At 50.1% G+C, this 12,630-nt stretch overlaps 1 protein-coding gene across 2 annotated transcripts in view; it reads left to right on the forward strand.

Annotated features, from left to right (window-relative positions):
* RASGRF1 (Ras protein specific guanine nucleotide releasing factor 1) overlaps window positions 1-12,630 on the forward strand; it is a 101,479-nt gene that overhangs the window by 12,769 nt on the left and 76,080 nt on the right. For both annotated transcript variants that reach the window (XM_088829589.1, XM_055417936.2), the window contains exon 2: window positions 10,916-11,022. In XM_088829589.1, coding sequence (XP_088685715.1) covers window positions 10,916-11,022 — 107 coding nt within the window. The remainder of the gene's footprint in view (window positions 1-10,915; window positions 11,023-12,630) is intronic.

Here is a 12,630-nt window from a genome sequence, read left to right on the forward strand (position 1 = left end):
ATTTTCAAATAAGGTCTTTTTTAAAAAAAATTTTATTGGAGTAGAGTTGATTTACAATGTTATGTTAGTTTCAGATGTACAGCAAAGTGAATCAGCTGTACGTATACATATATCCCCTTTTTTAGATTCTTTTCCCATATAGGCCATTACAGAGTATTGAGGAGAGTTTCCTGTGCTATACAGTAGGTTCTCTTTAGTCATCTATTTTAGACAGAGTAGTGAGGATATATCAATCCCAAACTCCCAATTTATCCCTCCCTCACCTTTCCCTGTTGTAACCATAAGTTTGTTTTCTACATCTGTGACTCTATTTCTGTTTTGTCAATCAGTTCCTTTGTACCATTTTTTTTTTACATAACACATATTTGCAAGTAAGTTCTTAGTCACAGATTCTGATGGACATGAGTGTTAGGAGGGCACAATTTGTACCCAGCATGTATATGCACAAGTGTGTGGTTTTTCTAGTAATTGGCCACTAACGAGTTGTTTTGATGGGGTTTCCCAGGTGGCTCAGTGGTAAAAATTCCTCCTGCCAATGCAAGAAACTCTTCCATGAGTCGGGAAGATCCCCTGGAGGAGAAAATGGCAACCCCCTCCAGTATTCTTGCCTGAGAAGTCCCATGGACAGAGGAGCCTGGCAGGCTACTGTCCAGGGGTCAGAAAGAGTCAGACATGATTGAGTGACAGAGCACACAGGTTTAGACCCGTCACTTGGACCTGGCAAATGATTCGAGTGGTTTAAAAACCATTATCAAGCACTTCTATGAACCAGGAGCTTTCACAGCATTCTATGTTTTGCACAACCCTGTGAGATTTGTGATATCCTCCCTTTTTGTGAAAGAGAAAACAGGTCCACAGAAATGAGATATATTGAAGACACCAAGGCTAAATAATATATAATAAATTTAAACCCAAGTGACTCCAAAGCCTAGCATGTGCCACAGCTCCAGAGTCCCAGAACACTGGTTTTGTGGAATGTTGATAGATCTTCCAAAAACTGAAAAGTGTTCCATGGTGGGATAAGTCCTGGAAGAAGTTCCCTCAGGGACTTCCCTGGTGCTCCAGTGGCTAAGACACTGCACTTGTAATGCAGGAGCCTGGATTTCAATCCCGGGTCAGGAAACTCTATCCCGCATGCCACAACTAAGAACTGATGCAGCCAAATAAATAAATATTTTTAAACAACATGAATCATTAAACATATTTAAGAGAAGAAGTTCTTTCATTGCACGACTGCTCAGTGCCTTTATGAAGTGAGTGGGCCTCCTTTCTCTAAAGAGACATAAGCCTTATTGATGGAAAGCCATGGCCCACACCCTTCCAGACAACTCACCCGCCTGAGAAGTAAATGCAATGCCACCTGCTCTGTGGCATTTTCTGTGCATTGATTAATTAATGATCTGGGCTCCCGTGCCGTGGTGACACATGCATTCAGCCACCCATTCAGCAAACGAAGGCCATTCCAAACCCAGACAGAGGCACAGTGCCAGGCTCTGGTGACATTCTTGGTCAGGAATCATTTGTTTGAAAGGAGCAGGAGCCCATTCAAAGCAGCTTAAGCAAAAAGGACTGCTCTTGGAATGGTTACTGTGGTAATTAATGGAACCCATGGAGCAAACCTGTGTCCGGGTCTCCAAGGCCTGGACCAGAACCATCTCTCTCTGCCCTGTCCTCCCCCACCCCAGCTCTAGTTCCTCGGTCTCCTGTCTCTGCTTCTCTCTGAGACATTTCCGCCTCTTCCTTTGTTGTTGGTACTTCGAGTTCAACACACTGCTCATTAATTTGGTCTCTCCCTGTCACTGATCCAAATAACTGAAAATTCCTGGATGGATGGCATGCATCTATGGCTGCTCCAGGGTGAGGGGCTCTAGGACAACGTGGAGGGATGAGTAGGGGAAGAGGTGCTTCTTCTGCAGACGCTGCTCCCTCTTAGGGGTTCGCAGCGCTGGGTGAGCACTGGCACCAACAGGAGGGCTTTGAAAAATATCAGTGCCTGAAACCTATCCCCTCCCTGTTCCCTGCTCCCATGTTTTGGTTTAATGTGTCTAAAAACAGGGCTTGAGCATCCATGTCGGCTTAGGTTCTCATGTATCTCTATTGGGAGGCCCAGATCAGGACTGTGCTGTACAGCAAATCCCCTACATACCAACCGTCAAGTTGTGAACTTTCAAAGATGTAAACGTGTGTTCACATGTCCAGTCAATGAGTTAGTTCACGTGTCTGGCATACCTTGTCATGTGCGTGCATCCTCTCCAAACGGTTGTGCATGTGTGCACTTTACTGCCCAGTGCTATGTAGAGTGCAATAGTGCAGTGTCTTTTTTGCAAGCCCAGAATGTCTGGAAGCAAGCGTAAAAGCAGCGGTGACGTATCTGGTACTACTGTGCTTTTCAAGGCACTGCATTGTTAAGACTAAAACTCTCTTTAATTTTTGTGTCTGTTTGTTATGTATTGCTTGCCGGAAAAGTATTCTACATCTATTACAGTACAATACTATGTAGCCAATCATGTTAGTTGGGTACTTAGACTAATTTTGTTGGACTCATGAACAAATTGAACTTACGATCGTGCTCTTAGAACAGGACTTGTTTGTATGTAGGGGACTTACTGTGATAGGAAAGACAATAAAAAGTCATTATTAGAGGATAATGGCTTTGATGGAGAAGGATAGAGGCTGGCACACCTGACAGTCCAGAGGGAGCAGGAAAGAGATCCGTTAAGACCTGAGGGTGAGAAGTGCCCACACCTTGCAGAAAGCACTAGGCATCGCGGGCTTCCATGTTTGTCACTGATTACTACCATGATATGGACAGTGTCTGGGTTTACAGTGGGGACAAAAAATATAGGCTGAATTCACAAATGAGAAATCACTCAGGTAGAGAGTTAAAGGTGGAGAAACCTTGATTTTACATGATTGAGACCACTCATCCATAGTTGACCAAGGCAGGTGTCAGTGTCATGCCCACTTGCCAGGAAGCTTCCCAGCTGGCTCAGATGGTAAAGAATCCACCTGCAATGCAGGAGACCCAGGTTCAATCCCTGGGTCAGGAAGATCCCCTGGAGAAGGGAATGGCAACCCACTCCAATATTCTTGCCTGGAGAATCCCATGGGTAAAGGAACCTGGCAGGCCTACAGTTCATGGGGTCACAGAGTTGGACACGACTGAGCAACTAACACTTTCATTTTCCACTTGCCAGGGGGAGAGGCAGAGGCTGCCCAGAGTCCTTGGTTCTGAGCCGCACAGCCAAGCATGGACCCCACTGTTGAGACTTACACCTGCTTCACCTTTTGTAGGATGACCGGGGTCCTGGTGTGCTCAGGACTGTCTTGGTTTTAGCTCCAGAGTCCGCTGCTCGCAGAAGCACCTCAGTTCAGTTCAGTCACTCAGTCGTGTCCAACTCTCTGCGACCCCATGGACTGCAGCACACCAGACTTCCCTGTCCATCAGCAACACCCAGAGCTTGCTCAAATTCATATCCATTGAGTCGGTGATGCCATCCAACCATCTCATTCTCTGTTGTCCCCTTCTCCTCCTGCTTTCAATCTTTCCCAGCATCAGAGTCTTTTCCAATGAGTCAGTTCTTCTCATCAGGTGGCCAAAGTATTGGAGTTTCAGCTTCAGCATCAGTCCTTCCAATGAATATTCAGGACTTATTTCCTTTAGGATGGACTGGCTGGATCTCCTTACAGTCCAAGGGACTCTCAAGAGTTTTCTCCAGCACCACAGTTCAAAAGCATCAACTCTTCTGCACTCAGCTTTCTTTATAGTCCAACTGTCACATCCATACATGACTACTGGAAAAACCATAGCTTTGACTAGACGGACCTTTGTTGGCAAAGTAATGTCTCTGTTTTTTAGTATGCTGTCTAGGTTGGTCATAGTGTCTTTTAACTTCATGGCTGCAGTCACCATCTGCAGTGATTTTGGAACCCAAGAAAGTAAAGTCTGTCACTGTTTCCATTGTTTCCCCCTGTATTTGCCGTGAAGTGATGGGACCGGATGCCATGATCTTAGTTTTTTTAATGTTGAGTTTTGTCAATTTCTTCACTCTCCTCTTTCACTTTCATCAAGAGGCTCTTTAGTTCCTCTTCCCTTTCAGCTATAAAAGTGGTGTCATCTTTGTATCTGAAGTTATTGATATTTCTCCCAGCAATCCTGATTCCAGCTTGTGCTTCATCCAGCCCAGTATTTCACATGATATACTCTGCATATAAGTTAAATAAGCAGGGTGACAATATACAACCTTGACTTACTCATCCCAATTTGGAACCAGTCTGTTCCCTGTCTTGTTCTAACTGTTGCTTCTTGACCTGCATACAGATTTCTCAGGAGCCTGGTAAGGTGGTCTGGTATTCCCATCTCTTGAAGAATTTCCCACAGTTTGTTGTGATCTACAGTCCCAGGTCAACTGGGATGTTTGGTCAGTGCACTTGTCAGTGCTTTCCCCATGTTCTACATCCTACGGAGGTGCGGAAGCCCTCGCAGCCAGTTGGGATAGGCAGGAGGTGAGGGGGAGGCTAAGCAGAGCCAGGGTCGCTGGTCATCCCTAGAAAAGATGGATGTTGATAGCATTTACCCAGAACGCCCAGAGACACCCCATCTGCCTTCCGGACTGCAAGCCTGTGAGATCCTCAGGCGGTCGCTGGCAGTGGAGCACTCTCTGGTTCTCTATGGTGGTTACAGAGCTCCAGGGAGCTGGGCTGGCCAAAACGAGGCCTTGACCCCAGGATCTGGAACCAAAGCAAGCCAGTGGGTCCCCCATTCCTGCCTAAGCCCAGGTACCTGTCGCAGGTCATAATTCTCTGGCATCAAGAAAGTCTGTTCCCTAACACCCAAACCAACTAGAAAGGAGTTTCGGGAGGGGAGAGTACGTCAGGGCCCAAGGACATGTGTCTGGGCTTCCCGGGCAGGGTAGAGAAAGAAAGAGGAGCCCCTAAGCCTGGAAGCAGCCAGTCACCAGCCTGAGCAAGAGGAGCCTGAGCAACTCGGGGAAGACAGGGGCTGCATATGTGGGCTGGTTTCTGCGGCTGGTGATGCAGCTGTGGCCAGGTGATCTCGCTTGCCATGGGGACAGAGGCTGGGAGAAGGGGCGGAGGGACTTGGAGGGGTGGAGAGGAGAGAGGCAGCAAGAGAGACATGGGGAGAAAGGGACAGAGAGGTGCAGAGGTTCAAAAGGAGACGAGAGACAGAGAATGATGGAAATAACAAGGTTAGGTGACTTCATTGGTGGTCCAGTGAGGGCGCAGGTTCCATCCCTGGTTAGGGAATTAAGATCCTACATGCCTCATGATGGTTTAGTTGCTAAGTCATGTCTGATTCTTGTGACCCCATGAACTGTAGCCCCTCAGGCTCCTCTGTTCATGGGATTTCCCAGACAAGAATACTGGAGTGGGTTGCCATTTCCTCCTCCAGGGGATTTTCCCGACCCAGGGATTGAACTGGAGTCTCCTGCATCTCTGGCGTTGGCAGGCAGGTTCTTTATCGCTGAGCCATAGTGCAGCTGAAAAAAAAGAACAAGATCAAAGAACCAGAGAGAAGGGGAGATGGTATTTTTCCTGCTCCAAGAACCAAGAGGTAGGCTCCTAGGAGCAGCCAAGCCAGAGGCAGCCCCACTCCCCACTGAGGATGTAGTGATGGGAAACAGCCTCACCCTGGGTCCTGAGGGCCATCATCAGGGCAGAGCTTCAAGCTCAGGCATACCAGGCGAGCCGCTCTCAACCTGGCATCCTGTCTCTTGTGCACACCCATGGGCAGCCCAGCCCAAGGGTTGGCATCCAGGGTTGGGGGTGGGGTGGGGTGATGGCAACCAGCAGAGGATGGGAGGTCAGTCCTGAGCATCCTTTGGGGAGGGACCAGCCTGTTTCTTGCTATGCGGCAGTGCATCTACCCATGAGATGGGCAGTTGTTCCTTTGATGTTGCCCTGAGCTGCTGAAGTGGCTCAGGGCTGGACAGTCACCATATTTTTGCTCCCAAGTACACAGCAACCCATACAGGCCAAGAAGTCACCTATTTTGGGAACTCCCTTGGTGGTCCAGTGGTTCAGACTCCACGCTCCCAATGCAAGGGGTCTGAGTTCCATCCCTCATTCAGGGAACTAGATCCCACATGCCACAGCTGAAAAAATAAAAGATATTGTGTCCCATAAGGAAGATTTGGCACTGTCAAATAAATAAATTTTTTGGTATCTGGCCTTCTCTGGTTGCTCAGATGGTAAAGAATCTGCCTACAATGCAGGAGACCTAGGTTCAATCACTGGATCGGGAAGATCCCCCTGGAGAAGGGAATGGCAACCCACTTCAGTATTCCTGCCTGGAGAATCCCATGAACAGAGGAGCCTGGTGGGCCACAGTAAACTACAGTCCGTGGGCTTACAAACAGCTGGACACAACTGAAGAACTAGAACATCCTTCTTTCTTGGAGTCTTCCTGGAGCCTCTGGCTCACCCATTCTCTCCCTACGTGTGGGTTTTGCTCTTCACAGTGAATCGCACTTCCTCTGTCCGTCTCTGTGTCCCTGTGTGCTTTTCCTTCTGTCTCTCTCTCTGCTTCCCTCCAGCTCTCCCTTGTCCCTTGCCTCCATTTCTGCGTGTAGTCCCTCTTCCCTCATCTCCCAAGTCCAGCATCCAGCAAAGTCTCATTTATTTGGCTGCCTGAAGTCAGGTGGGGTGATGACTCAGAATCGCCAGGTGGAAGTTTTACTTTCCCTTAGTGAACGCTTTCTACTAGTCAGTCAGGCAATGTGGTTGTACAGGCCAGCTGTCAGTGGGGAGGTTTACAAGCACAGAGGGAACGCTCCAGTCATCTGAAGCACTTACATTCCAGCCCGGGGCAGCCCTCAGTCCTGGCTCAGCTGGGCCGTTTCCTGGCTGGTGACCTTGGGCAAACCACGGTGCTTGTCTCCATTTCCTCAGTTAAGTGGAGGTGATCCATTTCGCACCTGGGGTTGAGGTGTGTGCTGAGAACCTGGCCTGATGCCCAGGGCCTCCAATTTCCCCTTTATCTACAGCCAAGCGCCACCACCATCCCCAGCTGCCAGCACTGCAGGCCCTTTGGTTTCTGCCCTGAAGATGCTCTGCAAGTTCTCCAGAGCTCACCGTGGAATCCGTAGCCAGCTTCCTAGGAGATGCAGTGGGTCTTGCCTGCTGTTATGGCCGTATGCACATCCCTCTAGCCAGCGGGCCACTTCACCTGCACCTCTAGCCGGTCGGTTATTCAGGGTCTAGGTGCTATCTCTAAGGATGAGAGATGCAGGATGCTTGTGGGAGAAAAGTCCCAGGACCTGACCTAGAACAGCAGCAATGGGGACAGATGCCAGGCCACACAGTAGTGGGACAGACAGAGGGGTGAACTGGCAGCTTGTGGTGGAGGGGGTGCGAGGGGCTGGGGAAGGGGCCTCTGGGAGCCTGTGTCTGGTCTGAGGGACAGAGAACTGAGTATCAGCAGCTGTCGAAAGCTGGAGGACTCTCCTAGAGACTGTCCTATGGAGTGAAGTAAGTCAGGAAGAGAGAAACAAATATCGTTTCTTAACGCATATATGTGGAATCTAGAAAAATGGTACCGATGAAGCTATTTGCAGGGCAGAAATAGAGAGGCAGACGCAGAGAATGGACTTGTGGACCCAGGAGGGGATGGACAGGTTGGGAAGAATCGAGAGAGCAGCGCTGACATGTATACTCCACGTGTGTAAATAGAGAGCTGGTGGGAAGCCGCTGCATAGCACGGGGAGCTCAGCTCTGTGCTCTGTGATGACTAGAGGGGCGGGATGGGGCGGGGTGGGAGGGAGGCCCAAGAGGGAGGGGCCATATGTGTACATACAGCCGATTCATTTTGTGGTACAACAGAAACTAACACAACATTGTAAAGCAACTATATTCCAATAATAAATAAAATCTTAGATGTTAAAAAAAAGAAAAACTAAGCCAGATGTTTCTGAAGGCCAGATTCAAGCTGGGGCTGGGAGGAGAAGGGAGGCAGCCTTCCTGGCTTCAGCTGTCCAGCCGAGGTGAGGTGGCAGGGGGTTACAGTACATAGGGTGGCAGGTAGCCATCTGCTTATCCGTGAAGCAAGACTGCTTGGAAAGAAGGTTCTTTTTAAAATTATTTATTATTATTTGGAGGATAATTGCTTTACAATATTGTGTTGGTTTCTGCCATCCATCAACATGAATCAGCCACAGGTATACACATATCCCCTCCCTCTTGAACCTCCCTCCCACCTCCCACCCATCCCACCCCTCTAGCTTGTCGCAGAGCACGGGTTTTGAGCTTCCTGCGTCATACAGCAAATTTGTACCAGCTCTCTATTCTACATAAGGGAGTGCAGTGTTTCAGCGCTACTCTCTCAAGCTTTCCTGCCCTCTCCTTTCCCTCCTCATGTCCACAAGGCTGATCTCTAAGTGTGCGTCTCTACTGCTGACCTGCAGAGAGGTTCATCAGTACCATCTTTCTAGATTCCGTATACATGCATTAACATACGATACTTGTTTTCCTCTTTCTGTCTTCACTCGGTATAACAGGCTCTAGATTCATTCACCTCAGTAGAACTGACTCATGTGTGTTCCTTTTTATGGCTGAGTGATATTCCCTTGTGTACGTGTACCACAGCTAGAAAGAAGTTTCTGCTCGGAGGGAGGGACCTCAGCCAAGCCCACCACCTGCTGAAGCTCGGAGTAGCCGGACTCAGGGGCCTCCACCAAGCCCAGCTGGCTCCTCCCCAGGGCAAGCAACTCTGGGTCCCCCATGGTTCCGGGGGGAAAGGAAACTACGCCTGCCCTGGGAATTGGCCAGGGCCACGGATGAGTCCAGCCAGCTCTGACCGTGCTGAGTTCCCCTGGGGACTCTCTGGGGAGCCGGCAGCCCTGCTGAGCCCGTGTGGAGCTGAGAGGACCTTGTTTCTGAGTTAGGACCCTGAGCCTCCCCTGGCCAGAAGTACCTTCAGGTAGGGACCTTGCCTTTTCCATCCTTCACCCCAGCATCAAGCCCAAGATCTGAGTGGATGGTAAGTGCCCTGGGAAGGTGTTATTCTGGCTCCTTTCCTTTCCCGCTATGGGACCTTGGGCAAGTGGCCTGACTTTTCTGCACCTCACATTCATCTGTGGTCAACAGATCACAAGACCTGTTCCACTTGGTGCATTTTGGAATACACAAGATCACGGGGCTCCCAGAGGCCCCTTCCCCAGCCCCTTCCACCCCCTTCACTGGCATTTCATCGTATAGCCAGATCTCTGAACCTGGAGCCTATTATACAGAGTGAAGTTAAGTCAGGCATGTGTGAGCTCTCCACCACTGGGGATATGGGCAACGTGCTGATTTGTCACCCGCAGCTGCATGTGTCACCCTCTCCCTTCTCCAGAGAGGGGGGAGTGCCTACCGGAGCCTTCCCAACTCAGTTATGTGCGGCTGCAGCTGACATTTCATTCTACAGCCAGATCTGTTTCCTAGGAAACGAGTGAGCGACATTGACTGTGCAGCACACACGCACATGCACACACACACACCCCTGGCTGCCACCAAGAATGACAATGAACAGAAAGTAATGTCAGCGGAAGCAGAAAAATAAGTGTATGCCCTTGTGCTATTGCTCCCTGCCACCCGGGCTGCAAGGGAGGGAGGGACGGGGACAGCGCTCCCTGACACAGGACCACACCATGGCCTGCGGGGCATCTTCTGAACAGGCAGGTTTTGGGGGGCCCCCTCTGCCCCTCACAGCCTCTCTCCTCCAGGGCCAGACCCAGGTGGCCTCCGCAGGTGGGGTCCCGATTCATTGCTTGTGCACCTTCTCTCTGACTGAGTCTGCTCCCAGCTTCCCTCTCCACCCTGAAGCTGGCACCCTAGACTCCTGTCTGCAGCCAGAAAGACACGGTCCTCCAGGCACACACAGTCTGCATGTCCACTCCCACCCCTGACTCCCTGACACCTGCCCTTTATCCTGCCGATGCCTCCCCCAGTCTCTGGCATCCCACCCTCTTAAGGTGCTCAAGTCGAAGACCTGGGAGTGGTCCTTCCACTCAGTTCCACCATGCAGGCCCCTCCTCCCACCGAGCCTCAGCTCTGGCATGCCTTATTCCCACCCCTGGAACACGCTGTGCACGCTAGATGTCCATGCTCCCTCCATGTTCTTCCATCGACTGAAGTAAAACCTGGACAAACACCTCATCCTCTGGGAAGGCCTCCTGCTTTTCCTGGGCTGAATCAGCGGGTGACTTTCCCTGGACCCTTTTTTCTTACCTCCATGAGGGTAATGATCATTGCACTGCATTAATGATAGCAAACACGTGGGCTTACTAGATTTCCGGCGTTCTAAGAGCTTTACAGGTATTTCGTTCATAGAATGATATTACACTTGTGTGTCTATTGTTGGCCTCCTTGCTGCCCTGGCAGCTTGGAGAGCAGGCCCCCCGTGTGACCCAGCTCTAAGTCGGCCACCAGCTCCCAACACAGAGCTGGCTTCTGGTGAGCTCTGCTAGGGTCTGTCTGTTTCTTGCTCCAAGGCCAGTACATAGTAGAATACACAGAATGTTTTTGTGGAGTGAATGAAACGAATGCTGCACTGAGTGGGTACCCAGTTCCCAGAGGGGATGCTCTCTTGGTGTGTTTCCTCTGCCTGTCTCCCAGCATACCTGATAGTTTAAAACCGGCTTTTGTGCAGTCTGTTGGCAAAGAGGGCTTTGTGGGTTTTGCTTCCTTCTTACAATAACCTAAGCATAGGTTCTGTTACACTGTACAAAGCCTGCCTTAATCAGAGTTTGAAACTGCTAAATAGAATGGCATTCAGATGATCATAGATAATGAGCGCGTGCCTAGCAGATGTGGCAGCAGAGTGTTTTGCACAGCAGCCAGATGGATGACAGGAGACGCTGCTGGTTCCCTGCCCATCACCCTGGTAATCGGGGCTGTCTTCTTTTTCTTTGGGCAGCACTATTTCACGGTTAACTTCAGCCACGAGAACCAGAAAGCCTTGGAGCTGAGGACAGAGGACGCCAAGGACTGCGACGAGTGGGTGGCGGCCATCGCTCACGCCAGGTATGCCTCGGCCACCCCAAGGTCCAGGCGGGAGACTGGGCCCCGTCCTGGGCAAACTCAAACCCCGGGAGGGGAAGACATGGAGAGGGAGCACATGGAGGGAACATGAAGCTGTAAGAAGGGCGTCTTGATGGGTCCACCCTTAGAGATCCGGGGCTCTGATGTGCCTCTCCGGGGTGCACAAGGAACCAAGCACCCCCGAGGAACAGCAGAGTGCCCTCCTGCCTCCAACCAGATGAGCTTCTTTTATTATCCTAGGAGAACTGAATCCAATTTGATTGGATTATAGGGTTTTTTACAGGACTTCCCAGGTGGTTCAGATGGTAAAGAAGCCACCCACAGTGCTGGAGACCCGGGTTCGATCCCTGGTTTGGGAAGATCCCCTGGAGAAAGGAATGGCTACCCACTCCAGTATTCCTGCCTGGAGAATTCCATGGACAGAGAAGCCCGGTGGACTATAGACCATGGGGTCGCAAAGAGTCAGACACAACTGAGTGACTACGCACAAGTTTTATGGTCACCAAAAGCTAAGACTAGCTGAGTTCTAACCTGGATGCTGCAGGAATGTGCTGGTCCTGTCTTTTCTCTGGGCCTGGTCTTCTCTATAGACTGAAATCCTCTGTGCTTGGATGTGCAGGTTCTTACCCAGCTCTTCCCCTCCTTCCCATCCATGTGTGACCCTCTCTGGAGGGACTCACTGGGCCAGGTGGGGAGAAGAGCAGAAGGGGAGTGCATGCAACAGAGAAAACAGGGGCTTCAAACTGAACAGAGTCTTCCTAGATTTGGGGAAATGATGGACTTGGGGGCTATGGTGTGGCCCCAGAGCTAACAATCCCCGGCAGGGCTGAGTACTCTCAGGGAGGATGGACACCCAGACTCACCCCTTCAAGCAGCAGACCTTTCTGGCTGAGTGGATAACGGTGTGTTTCTATATCTACTTTTCTACAAAATGTAGGCTCTTGGGAGCAGGGACCAAAGGCCTTATATAGACAAGGGCTCAGCAAACGTCCAGTGCAAGAATGCAAGGATGGATGGACAGAAGTTGGATACTGAGTGTATGCATGAGTGGTAAATGATGGATAAGTGGAAAAATGAATAATAAATGAAAGATGGATAAGTGGTGAAAGTCGCTCACTTTCACTTTCAGAAAGTCGTGTCTGACTCTTTGCGACCCCGTGGAATTCTCCAGGCCAGAATACTAGAGTGGGTAGCTGTTCCCTTCTCCATGGGATCTTCCCAACCCAGGGAACAAACCCAGGTCTCCCACATTGCAGATGGATTCTTTACCAGCTGAGCCACCAGGGAAGCCCAGATAAATGTTGGAAGTATACACAAAGGGGACTTCCCTGGTGGATCGGTGGTTAAGAATCCACCTTGAAATACAGGGGACATGGGTTTGATCCCCAGTTGGGGAACTAAGATCTCACACACAGAGGGGCAAATAAGCCTGAGAGTCAAACTAGAGAGTCTGTGTGCCACAGTGAAAGATCCCGAATGACCCAATGAAGATTCCTCCTGCTACAACTAAGACCTGACACAGCCAAAGAAATTAAAAAAAAAAAAAAAAGACTGACAGTAGCAAATGTTGGAGAGGGGGTAGGGTAACTA

The sequence above is a fragment of the Moschus berezovskii genome, chromosome 21 (genome assembly GCF_049115385.1).
Source record: "Moschus berezovskii isolate FMDL1 chromosome 21, NW_MosBer_1.0, whole genome shotgun sequence".
NCBI classification, from domain to species: Eukaryota; Metazoa; Chordata; class Mammalia; order Artiodactyla; family Moschidae; genus Moschus; species Moschus berezovskii.